Here is a 20,071-nt window from a genome sequence, read left to right on the forward strand (position 1 = left end):
GTTCAGACCCATCAGTGTGTGGGGCTTGGTTTTGAGTTGTTGGGGTTTTTGGGGTAGTTGATTCCCATTTGGGTAAAATGCGTGCTGCTTGCTGTGCCTTGATGTGTGGTATTGAGTGTTGCACCTAAAGGTGGCTCGTTCTGCAAAGCTAGTGTCCTGAAAGTGTTCTGTTACCTGTGTTAGAAAAGATGAGAGACAGAAATCTAAAAGCTGGCTTGCTTCACTGTGGCTAGCTTGCCCAGTAGTGCAGTTTCCTTAGCTTTTCTCCCTAGGCTCTGGTATCTGCCATGAGACTCCGTGTCTTCTGTTCCATGTCTTGAACGTGGTGAGGTAAGGCAAGCCTGAAGCCTTTTTTTTTTTTGTTCTTTTTTCCTCCTCTGTAACCAAATGCAAAGCAAGCAGAGGGGTCTGTTATCTCAGAAGCAGTTTTCAGCTCGTTCAGATCATTTGGCGAATGAGCTGTTCTTCCTAGAGTTCAAAGAAAAAATATTATTTGGTTAAAACTATCAGAAGTATAGAAGGTGTGTTACTGGTTTTGTGTGGCGCACCAAAGCGGTACCCCACAGGTGTTACCCTGCTACCTAAACAAATCAAAAATAATCCCCCACAATGCTTACAGTACCACTTAAAGGACATTGTTCCATAGCTCCAGCTCGCATCATGTGGTGGCAGTGCTTTGGATCTGGCCGTACCTTACAGACCCGTGCAGCCAAAGAACCGTGGTGCCTGTTGCCTGATGTCTAGATTTGAGACACAAAACATAGGCTGTCTCTTTCCAAAATAACCTTCTAAGGTGTCAGAGGTCTTTCGGACTAAATACCCAAAGTCCGATTCTGTTTATTGTATTCACACCTAGAGGTATCTGGGTTGTAATGTTAATCCTAATAATAGGAAAAATATTTCTGTGTGCTGCAGGGAATGCAACCACCTTGGTGCCTACCCAGACTGCGTACCCAGACTGAAATGGGGGGTGCTAATTGGTGTGGCAGGACTCCTTTCTCCTTATAGTATGTTCTGTGGTTGTTATCAACAGGTAGAAGAAATTTTGAGGGGTTTAGCTCATCTAAATGGTTGCAGCTTTCCCATCTCTGTGTGTCCAGCACCGTGTTGGTCCCAGGTGTGCATTTTGCTTGCTGTTTCCTAATTTCCTGGTTGCTGCTCATTAGGAGATGGCCAGCCTTTGGCAAATGAAAAGCCCTCAGATGCACAAGGAATGTTCAGCTCTGAAAAAAGCGAGGTTAGAGGTATGTAATTGCTGAAGCAGTATTATTAGCTGTAGCGTAGAAACAAAAAGGTAAAGAAAAACAGTTGTCACTCTCCCGTTGTTGAAGCAAAGGTGTTAGTGCTGCTCCAGCCTCTCCTTTTTTTTATCCTCAGAAGTAGAGGAGCACCTGCTTGTGGCAGTTACCAGGCTGATTGTGCTGCAGTCCTTGCTCAGGGCCCTGCTGAGTCCTCCCACCGGGAGAGAGGCCTTTCTTGGGACAGAATTCAGTAATTCATCCATTTCTAGGTATTACATCACCAGGGATCTCTCATTACTACTTCAACAGCATCAGTGGGGATTGAGCTCAGGAACAATTGTCTTAAGTTTAGCAGAAATCTGTCGGGGTATAGAGGCAATTTCTTCAAAATGGGATGTGATTTATTGTTGCAGAAATTAGCTAACTTTTAAAGATACTTATTTTTTTAAAATAAGACAAGTGGATTTTTTTCAGGTTCACCTTTCCTCACATATAGCTGGCAGATTTCCCATACAAGAAAGAGTTGCCAGAGTTTACAGCCATGTACATCTTCCCACTTTTTCCTCCGCTGATGGTCTGATCCCTGTTGACTCCAGAAGCCGGGTGCCTTGGACCATCGTACCTCTGTTGTTGTTTTACTTTTCTTGTTTGTTCTGAAACAAACCTCTTCTAACTGAATTATGCATTCAGGTGAGTAATGCTGCACAATTACATGTAGTGTTCAGAGAAGATAATAGATATGCGACCATTTTTCCATAGGAGTCAGATCTTCCAATTAGCAGTTGGAGTTGTATGTTATGTCAGACTTGGTGCTGCATGAAAGAAGTGCAAACCCAGAACACGGTCAGGGTGAAATAAACACTTCCAACTGGCCAGCATGGAAAGCAGGGATAATTCCCAGGTTCACTGCACCTGTTTTGTTGCTTAAAAAAAAAAATCTGACGTATTATCAAACCTTTTTAAGTTTTCGTGGTTTGGTATATGCATTTGGATTCTGCTAGCATCTGGAAGTCCTGATGCCGCAGAAATGTAGAGGTTTCTTTTGGAAATTTTAGTCCTTGATCTGTTCTCGGTGCCATTGGCCTCCAAGGTATAATTAGCTTCAGGACCACTCACTTAAGACATGCCCTGTGTTAGAAAGCCAAATATTACCTTGTCTTTTCTCTCATTTCTTCGCAGATAGTTAAACAAGTGGCTGTCCTTATAAAGCTAAGCCTTGATAATTATGCGCTCGCGTTTATTTGCACCCAGCTAGAATATTGAAGAGTGTCTTAGCGGTTTCACCACCCACTAAGGGTATCATGTTTTCCTCTTTTAGGCTCTTGGAAGCTGCCCTGTGTAACATATAACCTCCTATCTTGTCAGTACTGAGTTATGGGAAGTGTTAGTGTTAATTCTGTGGGGCGTAGAGTGGCTCTGAAGCGTTGCGCAGTGAAATGGCAGGGCTGAATCCTGAAGGAAGCCCTGTTCCATCTGGGCTTGAAGATCATGCATCTCGGAGAAAGAAATGAGAGCTCTTTATTGATTCCCCAAGAGATGCAGGTAGATGCCTGAGAATACTGCTGCAATAAATAATTTTGAGATGTGCTGGAAGGGTGTAGGTAGGTTTGCATTCTCTGTTATTAGTAGGGTAAATGGAAATGGGCAATTTGTTGTTCAGGCTCTCTTAACAAATGAGGGTGATGAGCCATGAGACCTTGATTTTTACAGCTGTGAGTACTTACAAAGTGCATCAGCCTAGTCCTTGGCAGTTAATAGTTGCATCGCTCAGCTTAAAAGCTTTTTTTATTTTTGGTTGAAATACCTGACATTCATCAAGTGACCTGAGGCATTCTGTAAGCCTTAGTCACTTAAAACACCAGGGCCCTTTGACTGCTGCGACGGCATCTTCATTGCACGGTTGCATTTGTTAAAGCACAGTGTTCCCATGCCCTGACTGCATGCTGCATCCTGCTTCTCCTTGTTTTGCTGTAAAGTCAGCAAGCAACTGAGGAAAGCTCGGTAACGTCTACAGCTTTGAAGAGCAGAAGCTGACACACGCTGCGCAGCGGTGGAGTGCGGTGCCAGCAAAGGACCACACGTGAGGCTTGAGGTGCTGTCAGAGAAACGTGCACCGCATCCCGTGGTACGCGCCCTAACACCCTGTGTGCTAGGCGTGTGCGTGTTCACTGGCAAATACAGACATTGGGTACTCCTTAGACATAAAATGTTGGAGGGAAAGGAAAAATGGATGATTCTTCTCACCGCTGTGATGCCGTATCCTGGAGGTACACGGGTGGCTCCTCCTGGGGCCTGTTGCATGCTCGTAATAAGCAGGGACATACTCATCTCATTGCCTGCCCTGCAGTTGCCCAGCGCTTGCAAAGTCTGACTTTGATTATAACATATTGGGGAATCAGTTGGGGGATATTAAAATGGATGAATGTGCTTGGGACAAAAATAACTGTATTAAACAAGTTGCAGGATCTCTGGCTCAGGGAGTCGGCAACCATAAGGCAGGAGGAAGGAATGTCTTGGAAACAGTGTATGCCTGGGGGGTGTACAGTAGTGCACATCCTTCAGGATAAGAACCACCAGGCAACAGAAAAGTTTGGATTGATCTTGTTAAGCCAAATACCCCATTTTAAATGTCTGAATCCATGGGGTTATTGCTTGCCTGCTCCCCCCCTGAGTGATCAGGGCTGGCTGTGTGCGCTTCTGCTCACTTTCTGGCTCTGCCATCTTGAGTACACCGAGCACAGCATGCGTTTCCTCAATTTTCTGAAATGGGAACTGTCAGCGTGGCAAAGTCAAACTCTATTGAACTAAACCTGCCTAGAGCTTATTGCAGCCCTTGGATGTAAAGAACGTTGCTTAAGCAACCGTGTAATATAGGATCAATTCCACAGCCGTCCCCCGGGGACTCCTTTTAGGTAGCTGTTACTTTCCTTGTAGTATTTATCATTTTAAAGATGATCACACATTGTTTATCTTCACCATGGGGAAAACACTTGAACAGTGACGAGTTTTATTTGTAGCTTGTAGTATAAATGAGATTGATAGGTTGAGGGTGTTTTTTTCTACGTTTTGAGCTTCACAGCAGCTCTCAGTGGACAAATATCTGAGGCCAGGATCATACAACGAGGGTGCCACATACGAAGGATAACTCATTTCTTCTCGGTGTTTGATATTATTAAAGAAATAAGCAGTAACACGATGCAAAGTTTGCATGAGGCTGATGGGTTGGCAATTCCTGCCCAGGACGGTGCAGCCCGCAGCTCTTGGTGTGCAGCAAAGCTTCCCTCGGAGCTTGTTGCTGCTGGAGGGAAAGGGGAGTGGAAGTTTTGCTAATCATTTGTCAAGTTTGCTGGTTTCTGATAAATATACTTCCCCTTGTTGAAAAACACTTCTACCGCATACAAAACAATGGTGTTGGACTCAACCGCAGGGTATGTTGCATTACGCTCCGGTGCTTTGCAGTGTAGGGCTGAACTTCAGTTTGGGGAGCTGGATCAAAAATATGATGCCATTTTTGGAGGGTTTTTTTCCTAGGGACACAAACTTCCTCAACTTCTGTTTGCAAAAGAAAAAATTGTCTAAGGCTTGTAGACAACGTCAACAGTGAGATGTCACTCCTGGAAGCTGGATTTAGAGGAACACTGAGATAAAATGCAGATTTCCATTAATAGGCGTTCATTGCTACGTTTTAGTGGAGGAAAAAGCCACAGACATTGTTTGTGTCTTGGCTTCAGAGGGGGAAAAAATGTGTGTGTGCACACAGAAGGAAAAGTGATCGTCATTTCCGCCGAGCTTGGAGTCCGGAGGTGGTTATGTGAAAAATTCAGTGGCAGTTTAGGCTTTTTGGCTTGCGTTTAAGACACACTCCTCGCTGGTGTTTCACGTTGTCATTTAGCCTTTATAGTGCGATGTATTGAGAGAAATTGGGGCAGGGGGGGTGTTTGTCGCTGCCTAAAGCACTTCGGGTGTACTGATATATGTTGATCGAATATGGTACGCGCAGCTGTAGAAAAATCCTGGGATTTCAGTGTTGTCATGCAAGGAGCAGATAAGAGCGATTCGGAAGGCTGGGAGCTGGTGAGGGAGGAGGTTTCTGATGCTTGGGGCTGTGTCCCGTGACTCAGCAGATCTCCAAAAATGCCACCCCAATTGCTGCCCCACGCCTGCAGGGTCCCCGGCGGCTCCCCTGCTACCCTGAGCCCTCAGCAGCACATCCTCGCCTTCCCTAGGTGCAAAGGACCGGTTTCTTCTTTTTGCAAAGAGTTTTTGGAGCTGTTGGTTCTGCGAGGAGCAATGAAGGCAAGTTTTGGTTAGTTCTGAATCGTCTTCAGTGCAGTTTTTCTTCTCGGCTCCCCAGCTGCGTGCCTTTCCGTCCTGTAACTCAGCCCACGGGTGCAGCACCAGCGGGATGCCACAGCGTCTCCCTCTTCCACATGCTCTGCTGTCTCATGTTTTAGCCCTTATCTAGAATACACAGAGCTCTTGCCCTGCATAATCGTTATACTAAATACTGGTGTGTGTGTTTTTTTTTTTATCTCTGTTGAAAAAGTAGGTATTGCCCTGTATCTGTAGGGAAATACTCCCCACGTGCTTGCTACCCCTAACACCCAAACATCTCTGACTTTGAAAGCTGGGTGCTGGCATAAAGTGAGCCCGATTTCTACCCCATCGGTAGAGAGCAGGGGAGCTGTGCTGCCTTCATCGTGGCGGTATTAAAATGTGCTGAAAACTGAACGTTGCAAACCTGATGTGCAGCATCAAGGCAGCTCAACTGCTCTGCCTGTCTGTGTGGTAGATGATCGAGTTAGGGCACAAGAGGAGGGAAGAAGTTTGTTGGTGAGGCAATCCTAAAAGTTATGCATGAATGTTTTCCGTCAGAGAAATTTACTTGGTCGGGTTACAGCTTATAATGCATGTGGGGGGTTTTTGGCTATTTGAGCACATTACATTAAAAAATAAACTTGCCACTCACAAACTTGACATAATGTGCGAAAGCTCCCACGTTTGGACCTCAAATTTCCCTCTGAGTTGCCCTCATAGGCTTTGGTCCTTCTCCTTGTGCAATAAATATTCTCCATCCCACAGCCCCCTCTGCAGCTACAGATCAGAGGATACCATGAGGAAGAAGTATCAAGTGAACTTTAACTTGAGGGTTGCCTGGACAGGGACGCCTGGGACAACTGATGCTGTGCGATAAGAGACATGATATTAAAAATATGTTTAAAACATGATGTGGATGGTTGGCTTAATCTTATGTGAGGAGAATGCACTGTTATTTCCCATTGAGTTCCTGGATTCACACTCCTGGATAATCTGGAATAGCTTTTCTATGCATGTGATTTTCTCCCCACCCCGGAAAACTGCTTTAATGACTGCAGTGTCATTAATCAGGCATTTTATGGTGCCCTTGTGTGCTGTATCTCTTCGGTTGGCGTGGTTGGCTTTTTGGTGGTGTTTTGTTCGAGCCCCAGAGGTCCTGTGTTTCCTCTGGCTCCGAGGGAGTTAAATAACTGTCATCTGCCAGAAGGCTGGCACGGATCACGCACTGTGCTCAAACAAGGGTGTTTTGTCATGGCGAGCGTCACACACAAGGAGCCATGGTTATTGCCACCGAGTCACAAAAAGTCACAGAGAATTAGCATTTCTCAGAGGTGTGAAGAAGCCTGACTATAGGGAAACCCCATTCCTGAGCTTCTCAAAGAATTAATGATGTAAAACTTTAAAGAAAAAAAAAAAAAAGTACTTTTTTCCCAAAATTTTAAACTACACTGTCTGGGTCATCGTTCATCAGTTCAGTGTGGGACCATGGACCACAGTCAGGGATGTGGTTTAGTGATGGACTTGACAGTGCTGGGTTAATGGTTGGAATTGATGATCTTAAAGGTTTTTCCTACCTAAATGATTCTCTGATTCTATGAATTCATTGTCCTGCTGGGGTGGTGGAGCTGGGCTGAGCTGCTTCCGAAGGATTCACTCCGTTGTATGTACGCACATGGACTGAACAGTTGTAGCTTTTCAAATGGATAAATGGTCGCAGGGATTTTAAGAGGTTTGGAGAAAGTTATATTTTGTCCTTAAGCTGGTCATGGTGCCCATAAACAGGCACCCTCCTGCATGTAGGCTTTGCCCACTGATTTAAAAAACCTGAAAGTGGATTTGTAATGAGAAACGATAGGAGCTGCAAAATGCTTAACCGGAGTAATATAATAGTTTATGGTTAATACTCGTTCAGAGCCATCTTAGATTTTTGGTGCAGAGCTTAAGCCTTGGGTTTTGCTTTTCTCAAAAACAAAACTGTATGTTGAAATGCTCTCTGGCACTTGGCAAAGTTCTCCTGTTTCTCAAAAGTACTGAAGCTGTCAGGACAACATTTTCCATGAGGTCATGGTTTACAAAACCAAATAAAACCAGAGCTCTGGCACATGGTACAAGGTAAGAGGGTTTTTGCAGGGGGTCCCTCTTGGTGTTTCTTTTAACACTGTCTTATCTGATGATCATCTTGACAGCAGAGCATCGAAAACTTCTGTGTGCTTTTGGTGTGGAATTGCTGCACTTGTGTGTAAGGGAGCGTTCAGCTGTGTGCCGATGTGGGGCGTGAATCTGTCAGTAACTTGGCTTTTGCAAAACAATCTCTCCTCCAAAAACAAATTAGGCAACTGATGCTGTCCTTTTTACAACTGCACAAAAGTTATGGTATGCTTGTAATGATTTACCCCTGCAAACTTAGATTGTAGCCCTAAAGCAGTTGAAAATACCTGCTTATTAATCTAGCAGTAAGAACCTGAGGGAATATTTCTATCCATCTGTGAAGCCACGTTTTAACTAGGACACCTCGGATTTCACTGGGGGAAACCATCTGCCTGGATCACAGTTTATGGCAAGTGTTTTCCAGTTGTTTGAGCACAAAGAATCTGTCTGGTAGTTCTGTTTCCCTTCGAACGCGTTCACAGAGACGCCGCTCAAAGGCATCCATCCCGTTTCTTCATTTGCTGTGTTCTGCTTTAGGTATTTTTGGCATGTGTAGTGTAGATTTAATGTGCGATCCTTCCAGCATCCTGGGATGCTGTAGTCTGTTATGATGCCCTGCAAAGGGAATATAAACTAAATTTTTGAGGGATTTGACACTGTATGTCATAAAAGCTAGACGCGAGGATGGGGGTTTTGCTATTTGAAACGGGTGAGTTAGGATTATTGCTGTTAGAGTGCGAGATGTAAGAGGTTTCCCAGCCGTCCTCAGCCACGCGGTGTGTTCAGGCTGGGTGAGCACTGACCCTGGGATCGGGTGTCGTGAGTTCAGGTAAAAAAGGTGAAAGCAGGGAGGCAGCATGGTACTTTGTCAGGTGTAGGAGGTAGCTGTGAAATTTCCGTACGGGTAATTTAGTAGGTTTAAATGCGTTTAGTTGATGGAAGAATAAACCGCGAGTTGAGCGTTTTCCTTCCTTTGCGCAAACATAAAGCTATAGGTGTGTATATGTACATATAATCCGGGTTCAACTGCTGCATAACTAAACATTAAAACCTCTTGTTTCTAATTGATTTGTTTTCCTGTGTTCCAGAGCCTAGCCCAGCTAGAGAACCTGTGCAAGCAGCTGTATGAGACCACAGACACTGCGACACGGCTCCAGGCAGAGAAAGCCTTGGTTGAGTTCACCAACAGTCCAGACTGCCTGAGCAAGTGCCAGCTTCTTCTAGAAAGAGGGAGTGTATGTAAAACAACATAATTGTCCAAAATATATCTTGGTGTTTTGGGCATTGATAAGGGAAATAGCCCCGAGGTCTGGTATGCGGTGTTTATATTCCATACCCAGTGTGCTGTCATGTATCTCGATTTGTGGGCAGCCGGTGCCAAAAAAAGCATTGGCTCTGATGGCTAATTATGCTGCTGCAGTGGTTACTGCAAATGGTTGTCAATCCTAATGTCTTGTGGGCCTTGCTGCATTCTTCACAGGCTACCACCCAGACATGTCGAGCTTTAAGTTGAAAACATTGTTGTGGCAGTGGTACTTCATGGACTGTGGGAACCCCCTGCCTTCTCTATAGGCGTTGGGGAGAAAACTGTGTGTGCACAGAGGTTCGTAGGGGATAAAACCAGCGGTGTTTCTTTGGAAAATTGCCCCTGCTATAGTGTTCTCTTAATAATCCAGCCGTTTAAAACAGGGAAAATTAGATCATGTGCTTTAGAACTAGTGTTACGGAAGGGATATAAAATACACCGGCAGTAAATCCTGCTTGACTTTTTTAGCTTGCTTAAGTGGCCATTTGGTTTTTACTTTGTATCAGCACAAATAATGTTCGAAATGGCTTGCTTGATTTTGCAAGATTTGACTTTTGGCAGAATGTGCATCCCGCTTGCGTATCTATCGGATTGGAGCCTTGTTCACAAAAATAGGAGACATTAAACAGCCTGTTGTCAAGAGTAAGTCCTCCAGGAGGAGGTGGTGAAGGGAGGGGGAGAAGAGTGACACTTAACAGGCTTAGCAAACTTACACAAAGCAAATTATTTAACTTTTTGTTAAACTTGAAGCCTAGTGAATTCAAGACAAACTGATTTGAAGCTCTTCTCATGGGAACTAGTGGCGGGTTTACCTGAGGACAAATACATTTTTCTAAGGAAAGTTCCTAAAGCCTAGCTCTGTTCTCTGCGTGTGACCCGTTGCCTCTCCCACCCTTGCCAGAGGGTTGTGGGGTGTTTTGTTCAGCCTGAGATCTGACTCATTTTTATACCTGACTGTCCTTGGGAAGGTTGGAATTAATAGTATCCAAGATGCAGGAAACCTAAGCTTTCTACAGTACTATATATTACAGAAATTAGCATGCAAAATGCTTGTCATTTCCCTGGCTGTAATTTATGGAATCGGGTGCAGCCAAGGGTTTTAGGTGGTTGAATGCCATCATTTGTGTCCCTGAATTAGATTACAGTTCAGTGGTCTGTGTGCAGTTCCGTAAGAAATAAATTTTAACCTGTATTTAGTAATCAAGTGGAAGCTGTAAGTGCTTCTTAACATACAGTAACAGGCTCAGGGGGCTAATTGTCTTTTTCAGACACGGCGTTTAAGGTAACTTCATGCAGTTTGACTATGTTTGCAGTTTTACTCCTGCCTTCAGCAGTGGTGCCGTTGTCACCTGCTCTTTAAAGGCTTTTCCTTTCTTTCTTAAACACCTTAAACACTGATTTGGTTTACTTTAGTGTCTATAAAAACATAGAATAAATGCTATGCAGAGTACTTAGACTTACCAATTAAATTAATGCTTTAAATTCAGATTTTCAGGGAGCAATTAGCTTAAAATCCAGCACTGCTGCTTGGTCTTCTGAAGTGTGCGTAAACTTCTGTTTGTGTTTTGGATTTGTTTTTTTTTTTCTTTACAGTCATCCTACTCCCAGTTATTGGCAGCTACATGCCTTACAAAACTCGTGTCACGCACAAACAACCCTTTACCATTGGAACAGCGAATAGATATTCGTAAGTGCAAGACTTTTTAATTTTTCTAACCTAACTAATATGAATGTATGTTGTTCCAACTTTCATCCGCGGTGGGAGGTTTTCTGCAAGCTACTGTGCTTTACAGTTTGGGTGTCCTAAGGTTACCAGGATGCCCAGAAGGCAAAGAAACATTTCTCTTAGATGGGATCTTCACCTAATCATTAGCCTTGAACTCTGTTAGCTAATATACAGATTATTTTTTTTTTTCCCAGATGGAAAGGAACGACAACTCTGTGGTCTTGTGAATAAACCAGTTGCATTTGAGAAATTTATTTTGGAGTATAAAATATGCATGGTGCTTGCCTCTTCTGAGGACGTGCTTTCAAAATTTAAAATCCTTTATGGGTGTCTGAAGTATCATTTAGAGTATTTTCTAAGGGAGCACTCAGTCTGTCGCAGTGCTCTTTTCTGGAGAATGGCTGATAACTTCCTTTCCTCCGAGGAAGGGAGTCTGAATGCCATTTGGTCTGCTTTCCATTTCACAAACAACGTGGTAGATGATCATCCCTGAGGAAAGGTCTTGAAATATTTTCAGCTTTTCTTGCTATTTACATGTCCTTCCAGAGGATTGGACTTAATCTGATAACGGAAAACAAGTTAGGCTTGTGGAGAGGAACTCTCACCTGCCTCTAACCGCTTCCCAAATCTGTTCCACAGCTTTAAAGGCACAAGTAAAAGGTCAACTTTTGTATCAAAGTCACTGCTGTGCAGATTTTTAGGTTTTTTTTAAACAGCTTTCAAAAAGATGCTTTTTCCTCTCAGTGTTACCATCTTGGTACCACCTCTTCTCTGTGTTTCAGGGAACTATGTGCTCAACTACCTTGCCACTAGGCCAAAGTTGGCAACGTTTGTCACACAAGCACTAATCCAGTTGTATGCCAGGATCACAAAGTTGGGCTGGTTTGACTGTCAGAAGGATGAATATGTCTTCAGGAACGTGATCACAGATGTCACAAGGTTTTTACAGGTCAGAATTTTTTCTGTGAGATAAATACACATCTTGTGGGATTGGAAAGTCCGTGTGTTTCTAGTTATTGTTTTGCACCTTAGTATCCTCTGTCCTATCTAACGTCCAAGGCTAAGCAGCTGACAACTGGCAGGACAGGTCAGTTGTTATAATTTAAAGTTTGGTGGGGCAGGGATTTGTTTCTGGATACTGCCACCATTATTATCCAGCGGTAAGACACGTTTTTGAGTGTTCCAGTTGCACGATTCTTCTTTCGAGCTCTGAAGCTTAAATACACCATGCTGATGAGTGCAAAATGGTAGATGTGGGCTTCTTGTCTAAAAGGGAAGTATGTGCCACGCCTGACTTGCTTTCATTCACTGCAAGGGTGCTATATCCATGGAGGTCATGTTTTGATATTTAGCTGAGTTATCATAACAAAATGTAGCTTAAAACCGGCTGTTACGCAAATGTTATTGTTAACAGTTTTCTTTAGAAGTCCTGACTGTTGTTTCATAAACGTACGTGCTGTCACCACAGTATAGGGTTTAATTCCCAACCCGAAAGACTGTATATGCAGCAGGCTGCATTTTTATCCACAGCTGTCTCCAAACTGAAACTTCCATTCCAGAGAGATCAGTAAATCCTGTAACACTATGAATACTGATTTATTTGCTTTGAATGGAGGGAGACAGCGGAAGAGATCAAAATGAGCAGAAATTCTTCCCAGTGTGGAAAAGGAGATGCAAGGTGTACAAGGCTTTAATTCTGGAGTGGTAGAGTATGGGCATTTGGAAAATAGGCTAACTACTATTTTTTTAGGCATTTACAGATGTCTGCAGTGAAGTAGGATCTAGAAGATGTTAAGTAATTTAAAGATCATGCTCCTTTCTGGGCTGGTAACTATGTCCCAAATAGTTTGCAGGTGCTTTTAGCTGAAATTATCAGAGCTAGATTCCTCACTCTCCTGGCTCTTGACATAGGGAATGTGTGCTTTTTAATCAGGAACCTAATTAGATGGTGTGAATATCTACTTGCTGTGTTTAGTTTGAGACTGTCTGTTCCCATTTGCTCAAGTTACCTGTTCTGGCTACTAAAATGTGGAGGAGGCTGCACTTTTTTAAAGACGTGGTTCAGCAAGGTTTTCCAGTGGCTTTTGTCTAGATCCTATCACGTAAATACCGAGACTGTCATCAGGAGATGGCTTCATGTGTAGCTAAAGATGTAGCCGCAGTCTCAAGCCTAAATATGCTTGAATTTCTCTAGTGCAGATGGAGATTTTGGGGCAATTTGTGCAGAAGGTGCAAAGCAAGATGGAACTAGGAAAGGAAACATCATTTATTACTTACAGAAGAGAAACTGGGGCAAAGGAACAATACAGGTTGTTGCTCTTAAATCATTTGATAAATGGATTACCGTTTCTAGTGAAGAGGTATCTGTAACAGACTTACTTCACAATTGGCCCCTTGTTGGCAGTCTCAAGTGCAGCCAGAGGCTGAGCAGGCTGTGAAGAATGGACTCCCTTCACGGGGAGATAGGCTGTCCTTCTTGGCAGGAGGGTCGCGGGGCAGCTCTGTGGAGAAACTTGGTCAGCTGCTACTTATGTTGTTCAAGGTCTGTCGTTTAAAAAGGAAGGGGGGGCTAAAAAAATAAGTTTTATTTCCCAGAGTTTTCATCTGGCAACTTTAATGCTCATCCTAACATCGCAGAAATTTCTGCGTGTTTTACCATAGCCTCTGTTAAAATTAAACTGTTTGGGGGTGAAAAAAAATATAAATCTTTTCAGAGTTAGGGCATGACAGAAAAATGTTGATTAAACTGTTAAATAAAAGGAGCCTATTTTTATTGGCCCAACTTACTGAACTCTTTAGGACCCTTTGCATTGTAAACAGCATCAAGTATTTTAAAAGCATGTTTTAAATTCTCTGTCTGGTATTGCTGATGGGCTTTCTTCTAGTCACAATACTAAAAAGATAAAGCATTTCTAGACAAACATGTCTAGAAGTCTCCCAGGCAGAAAGGTCTTTGAATGATGGTGAAGCTTAATGAAATCATCCTGGCACTGCTGACTGCTTTCCCTGTCCCCCTTTCCTTCCTCAGGATAGTGTAGAGCACTGCATCATAGGAGTGACAATCCTGTCCCAACTAACTAATGAAATTAATCAAGTAAGTGCTACAGCCTTCCTCAGTGAAGTAAGTGTCCAATTTTCTCATTCATATTGTTGTGTCCTGCTGTGTGTCTGTGCATTGTTTGGGGTTTTTTGTTTGGGGCTGTTTTTTTTTGGGGGGGGGAGGGGGCAGGATGTTGTGTGGTGGGTGTTCTTCTTTTTCTTTTTTTTTTTTTGTTATTTTTACACAGTCACTTACTGTTGTGGTAAGATGCTGAAACCTCCTGTGGTGAGGAATTGTTTTGTTTCACTGGCATCTTCCATCTTCTCCCATATTTTGATGTAATCTTCTGTGATGAAAAAGGAAAGAGCAACGCTAAGCAGCTACCCAAGCCTACCTAGTGAGGACAAAGCCCCAAGCCTGAGGACATCCCTAGAACCTTCTGTTGTCGGTCCCTGTGCATCATTTCAGCTTACAGCATGCTTGTGCCAAGAAGTGAATGGAGCATGCCCTCCTCCGTATTGACCAGAGAGATGAAACAAAGAGGATTTGTTAAACTGTGCAGATTTTTAAAGCGCCCTTTTCATTCAGTACTAAATTTCATAGCGTTCCCAGCAGGTAGTTCTCAAATTCTGCCTGTTTATCAGGGCTGAATCCCTTTCGCAGCCCTGGCCCTCAGGGACTGGCAGAAGAAAGACCGGGCATGCCAAGTCCGTGGTGCTCTGGCATAGCACCCAGTCATGCCAGCTGCAGCAGGTCTTTCCAGGTTGGTTAGTTCAGTGGTTTGTAGAGCCCTCTAACGTTATGCCACCTCTCGATACTGATGTTGAAAGCTGGAACAAGTGGCTTTATTTGGAGCTATCTAAGCTTACGTCGTTTTTCTGTTCAGTCAGTCAGACTTTGATGTCGCACCGGTAATGGCCACCACGGTCCTAAGACAGCATGAGGGTTGTCATGTGTGTAAATGCCTCTAATTTTGCTAAGAGGACCAGTGGTAACCAAGTATTTTGATTTTAATGTCTTACCAAGGAAAATAACCTTCAGTTTTTACTGGTATATTGACTAATCCAGGCATTGGAACGGAGACATCCTTGAGTGGGATTTGAAGGATGGTTACAGATTGTTTTCAGAACTGGAAATGGAGAAGGTTTTTCCTGGCCAGAGCAAAGCACTGATTTCTTCTGCTGGACTTGTGGTTCAGCACCTCTGAACTTCCCGAGCTCTGCACTGTAGTATGAATGGCTTCTACATCTGTTTCAGACCCCAAATTCACTTCAATTCTTCAAGCCTGGCTTGATCAGTAAATCCTAACCCATAGATCTCCTCCTGACTCTTAAGCTGTGTCTTGTTACTGTCACCATTTCCTTGCCCAGACTTTTGTACATGTCTGCAGAGCTCTGGTCCTTCACCTCCTTGCATCGAGGGTGAAAGCAAATCTGTTTACCTCTATAAATTACTCTGTGTCTTATCAGTATCTTTGCGGAGGGCTACAGCTTCTGCTTGCAGGAGAACAATCAGCACAGAAACTGTCACCTACCCCAGTCCCATAGTCTCTACAGGTTGTTACTAAAATAAGCAATGGCGTTAGACTGATCCAAAATCTCTTCCTAATATCTTGGGTATTAAATCTGCCATAGTTTACTACTCATGCCTAAATGTGCTTTGTGCCAGCAGTTGCACAGGGCTGGATTCAGTGACTCATCTTGGAAAGCTGAAAACTGCCATTACTTGCAAAATAATAAATCTGTCAACGTGCCCACTCATCAGAGTGGGGTCATGTACATGTACATAGCAAAAAAACCCACCCAAAACCCCCTTCTGGGGCTTCTCTTCAGGCTTTTTTTGATAACTATTTAAACTTCCAGCTACATTGCACGAGAGCTGAATTTTCTAGAGCTCTGTTTACTAAAGCTTTTGTTCCAAAAGCTCACAGTACAAATAAATCGGAGTGCTAGTAACTGTTTTGAAATATCAGTTTTCATCCTGTAAGTACTGCACAGACTTGCCCAGAGGTACTGGGAGTCCACTGTATTGTAGAAGTTCACTGGTTTAAGCCTCATGACTTCATGGTGAAGAAAAAAGGAAATGCTCCTTTACCCCAAACCCAGAAACACATGAGATTTGTAATAACCAGGGAGAGAGTAAAGAATGCTCATTTTCTTAAAGACCCTGAAATCTGATAGCATGAGCTGAGGAATGATAACTCAGTCATTAGAGCACCCGACAAATTCAGGTCCAGTTCTGGTCTGCCACCACCTACTTGGTGATGTGGGGCTTCTCTTTCTCATCTACAAGAGACAAGAGTGTTTGCATCCTCCGTGGGGCGGTTTTTGAAGGCTTAGTACCTGAAAAGTGATGCCCACAGTGGTTAGAGCCGCACTGGTTCCTGCGGTGGATGAGATGTATGCGTATTTAAGGTTAACACGGGTATAGTAATGAAAGCGTAAAAAAATGGAGATGCCAGAAGGCTTCGCCCCAGATGCACTGCCATGACCAACTGCCCGTCAGATACCTCGTCCTGGGCAGGTGGAATTTTGCCAGCCTGTGTTCAAATAAACGGCAAAGCTGGGAGGTATCGCTTCGCTTTTTGCCTCTTCCTAGAAATTAGTCTGTGAAGTGACATAAGTTGTGCTGCTGTTTGCCCGTGCTAGAATGCATGGGTTGAATTGGTTGGAGACTTTGTCAGCCAGTATAACGCACTATGTGTGTATTTGCCTCTTAAATCATACGTCAGCTTTTTATTCTGACACGGTGCGAGATCCACAACCGCAGTTTGTAATAGATACAGCAAAGCCCAAACTGGCTGTCACTGGTTAACTCTCCTTCTAGTTTTCTTCTCATCTGTGCAGGTTCAGGAGGGGAATTATAATTGGTAGTAGTTGACCATGTGTCTGCCCAGCGGCTTACAGGTAGGATTTAATTCTTAGGAGTTTGGAGCACTTTAGAGAAAAGTGTTCAGATTTCTAAAGTGACTTAAGTGCTGTTGAAAATACTGCCATTGATCCTGCTTTGGAAGAGATTTAAATGAACTTGGGAGTAACCCAGCCCTGCTTTCTGGCAGGGGTACGGTGAACGTGCGTTGTAAGTATTGTAGGTGGAAAGGCCTGTCAATGTGATTTTATCTGTGGAAGAGCCACTGCTCTGCAGAAGCAGCACATACCGCAGCGGCAGTGTGTCCCCTTGGTTTAGCCACCTGCTGTGACATCCCTCTGGGGAGGGAAACCTTGATGTCCCAGTGCTTAGCAGGGTTCCTACGGGTTCTGCTGGTCTTGTTCCACCTCTGCCCCTCAGTTCTAAGCGCTGTTTTTCTCTCTGCTCAGGCGGATACTACTCATCCACTGACCAAGCACAGGAAAATAGCCTCTTCCTTCCGAGATTCATCTTTATTTGATATTTTCACACTGTCATGCAATTTACTGAAACAGGTAAGGAAACTGTTGTTAATCATATCTCTTGGGGGCTGTACGTTCAGGCAACAGACTTTGGGCTGATGTTCCCTCTGGTGTAACTCTCCTGGAATGGGTGCTCTTGTAATACAAGCTGTGTTCTGGACTTGTTTTTCAGGAAAGCTTTGACTTAGGTTTGTGTTAAGGAAAAAGAAGAACGTGACACAAATTCAGAAATAAAACTCTTTTTCAACAGGTTTAATTGAACATACATGCCTGGACCTTGAGGCTTGGGTTAAACTTCCCTGTCTGAAAGCATCAGGAAAGAGATGAGATGTTTGTTTTACATCTTAAACATTGATTTACAGTACTGGCAGAGAGTTTTCCTGTAAAACGAGTCCTTATCTCTTTTTTTTTTTTTTTTTTAACCTCAGTTTAAAACCCACATGGTGAGAGAAAAAAATGCTAGTGAAGATATGTTTAATAATTTGAGACTAAAGGTTGTCCTTGAGATTTCAGTACATAATAAATATTAGACTGTCTTTTGATCCCCGGGTTTTTATTTTGTGTCAATTATACATGAGTTAACTTGCTTTAAAAATACTTGTCTTGGGACAAGGCAGCAATGCTCTGCTAGTCAGGTTGGGGTTTACCCCCCAAAAAAAGTGTTTCAGCTGAAGTGGCACATGTATATTTTGTAAGCAAGTAGATTATCTGAAGAAAATTCTCGATTCTGAATCAGGTTTCTTTTCTAAAAAGCTAATGTCGAGTCCTAATGGTGCCTGCAAGAGCAGCCCTTTATGGGAAAATCTCCCCCAATAAACTCAGTAGCAGTTGCACAGATTTGATTAGTTTAACTTTTATCCTTCCAGCTGAGTGAAGTGTCACAGTTGACAAATAGCACAAAGAGTGAAAAGGAAATTTTATTTTAAAGATATTTCAAAATGAGCAGCTCTGGTTCTGTCAGTAATAAAGGTGGGTACGTGGGTGTAATTTGATCTTTTTTTACTCCTCCTGGTTTCTAAAGGAAGCAAGGCTTGTACAGTTGTGCTAGTCATCCTTCCCCATGCACCCATCCTCCTGAACCATAACAGCTCTGGTAACCTCTGAGTTCATTGGCTTATTTCAGGTGCATTTGATGATCAATTGGAAGTCTCAGAAATAAAAAGAGTTCCTCTAATTTTGTGAAAAGAACCACCTCAGAAGTTGCAGGCAGGTCAGGGTCCTTACAACTGTCCAGACTTGGAAAAATTTCAGCCAGTGCTTGTGCTCAGCCAGGAGGCATAAACCAGACCCTGTTAACCTGGGGTCCCCAGAACTGCGCTCTTGCTGTTGTCCTGTACGCGTAGCTCTGGCTGAGCTATTGCACACACTACTGTTGCTGCATGACCATGGGGACTCGGTGACTAGAAAGACATGGCTTGTCTCGGGAGGAAGCCTTTATAGTTTTCCCCCCCAAGTCATCTTGCTTTTGGTTTTTGGGATGCTGTGGTTTAAGACAGGTCAGGATGTTTTCTGTTGTCTCCTGCAGCATCCTTGTTTTCCTGTGATTCAACACCTACTACCCAAGTTACGGGCTTTTTTTTGTCTAATAGTAGGTGTCTCAAGCTTCTGTATATAAAGCAGAAGTTTCTAGGGTGAACCTTCTGAATGGGAATGATCGGGCTGCAAGAAACCAATGATTGCATCTGTATCCATGTCCGTAAAACAGGGTGCGTCTAGGCAGCTCCAGAAGAGTAAGTGTGGTACGGTGGAGGGAGTGAGGAAGACATTCCAGTGACCACTGGCACTGGCCTTGCCAGCATCAGCACAGTGCAGTGTGTGATTTGCAATAGGCTTAAGCTGTGAGAAGTTTGGTTTAAGTTCAGAATGATAATACAGGGGATAGATGGGCTGGCCTGCCCCTGGAGTAGAGACCCGAGTGCTGCATTTAAACTGCAGTGAACTGACTTACCATTTCGTGTCCCTTGAGTCCTTTGTGTTACTTGAGAGTATCCCTGTTTCCCTGCCCAGAGCAGAGCGTTGTAACTGGAGTTGTAACTGGAGCAGGGCTCGTGCAGATGTCTCCGCAACAAAAGGGAATGCATTCATTTCCATGTGAGGGTTAGGTGGAGCAACAGGACTCCCTGCTGCTAAGTGCTTGTCAGGCAGAAAATAGATTCTTGTGTTTAACCTTAATAAGAACTTTCTTATCTCCTATATCTCATGGTATAATTGCAAGCTGGCAAGCCTGGCTGCTTTTCTCCTGTGCAGTAGAAGCCAAGTGAAAAAGAAAGTGCTGTCTGTTTATCCATCTTGTGTAAAGACTAAGCATGTAAATGCACATGCTGTCTGTAAAAGCACGTGATAGCTGGGGTTGGTGCTTGTGGCACATGATCCTTAAGATTGCCACATCCATTTAAAGTTGAATTACTGCCTCAAACTCAGCTGTCACCTTGAGTATTTTTTTTCTTTTTACTTTTTTTAATCCAATGTATTTTATAGGCTTCTGGGAAGAACCTGAATCTAAATGATGAAAGCCAGCATGGTCTGCTCATGCAGCTTCTTAAGCTCACACATAATTGCCTGAACTTTGATTTCATTGGCACATCAACAGACGAGTCCTCAGATGATCTTTGCACTGTGCAGATCCCAACCAGTTGGAGATCAGGTAATCTTGCTGGAGGAAGAGGGCTAATCACAGCATAGCAGCTGAAAACATGGGTGACTTGCTAAAGCCCTCTCTGTACTTAACAAATAAATTTTTGCATACAATACCAGATGTAAAATCCAGCCCTTCCTTAGTGTGATTGCAAATGCAGTTCAGTTTGGGTTGCCAGTCTTGAGCTACAAAAACACTCCTCTACCCTTTCAGTCTTAACCTGCCAATTCAAGAAGTAGTAAACTCTTTGGGTTTTTTTTTTTAATTTA

At 43.5% G+C, this 20,071-nt stretch overlaps 1 protein-coding gene and 1 long non-coding RNA gene across 5 annotated transcripts in view; both read left to right on the forward strand.

The window, feature by feature from the left end:
• The window catches only part of XPO7 (exportin 7), a 48,400-nt gene that overhangs the window by 8,228 nt on the left and 20,101 nt on the right, over positions 1 to 20,071 (forward strand). The window contains exons 1-7 of one of the 4 annotated variants that reach the window (XM_055696235.1): positions 5,363 to 5,537; positions 8,795 to 8,941; positions 10,606 to 10,699; positions 11,521 to 11,687; positions 13,767 to 13,859; positions 17,096 to 17,200; positions 19,646 to 19,811. In XM_055696235.1, the coding sequence (XP_055552210.1) occupies positions 5,376 to 5,537; positions 8,795 to 8,941; positions 10,606 to 10,699; positions 11,521 to 11,687; positions 13,767 to 13,859; positions 17,096 to 17,200; positions 19,646 to 19,811 (934 nt within the window). In that variant the 5' untranslated portion in view covers positions 5,363 to 5,375. Of the gene's footprint in view, positions 1 to 5,362; positions 5,538 to 8,794; positions 8,942 to 10,605; positions 10,700 to 11,520; positions 11,688 to 13,766; positions 13,860 to 17,095; positions 17,201 to 19,645; positions 19,812 to 20,071 lie in introns of those variants that run through there. The other 3 variants (XM_055696236.1, XM_055696237.1, XM_055696238.1) reach the window with 3 other exon arrangements.
• Positions 5,558 to 6,469, forward strand: LOC129734172 (uncharacterized). Its single transcript, XR_008729820.1, has 2 exons — positions 5,558 to 6,029; positions 6,324 to 6,469. It is a non-coding gene; the product is annotated as an uncharacterized LOC129734172 (long non-coding RNA).

Source organism: Falco cherrug, chromosome 18, assembly GCF_023634085.1.
Source record: "Falco cherrug isolate bFalChe1 chromosome 18, bFalChe1.pri, whole genome shotgun sequence".
Taxonomy (NCBI): domain Eukaryota; kingdom Metazoa; phylum Chordata; class Aves; order Falconiformes; family Falconidae; genus Falco; species Falco cherrug.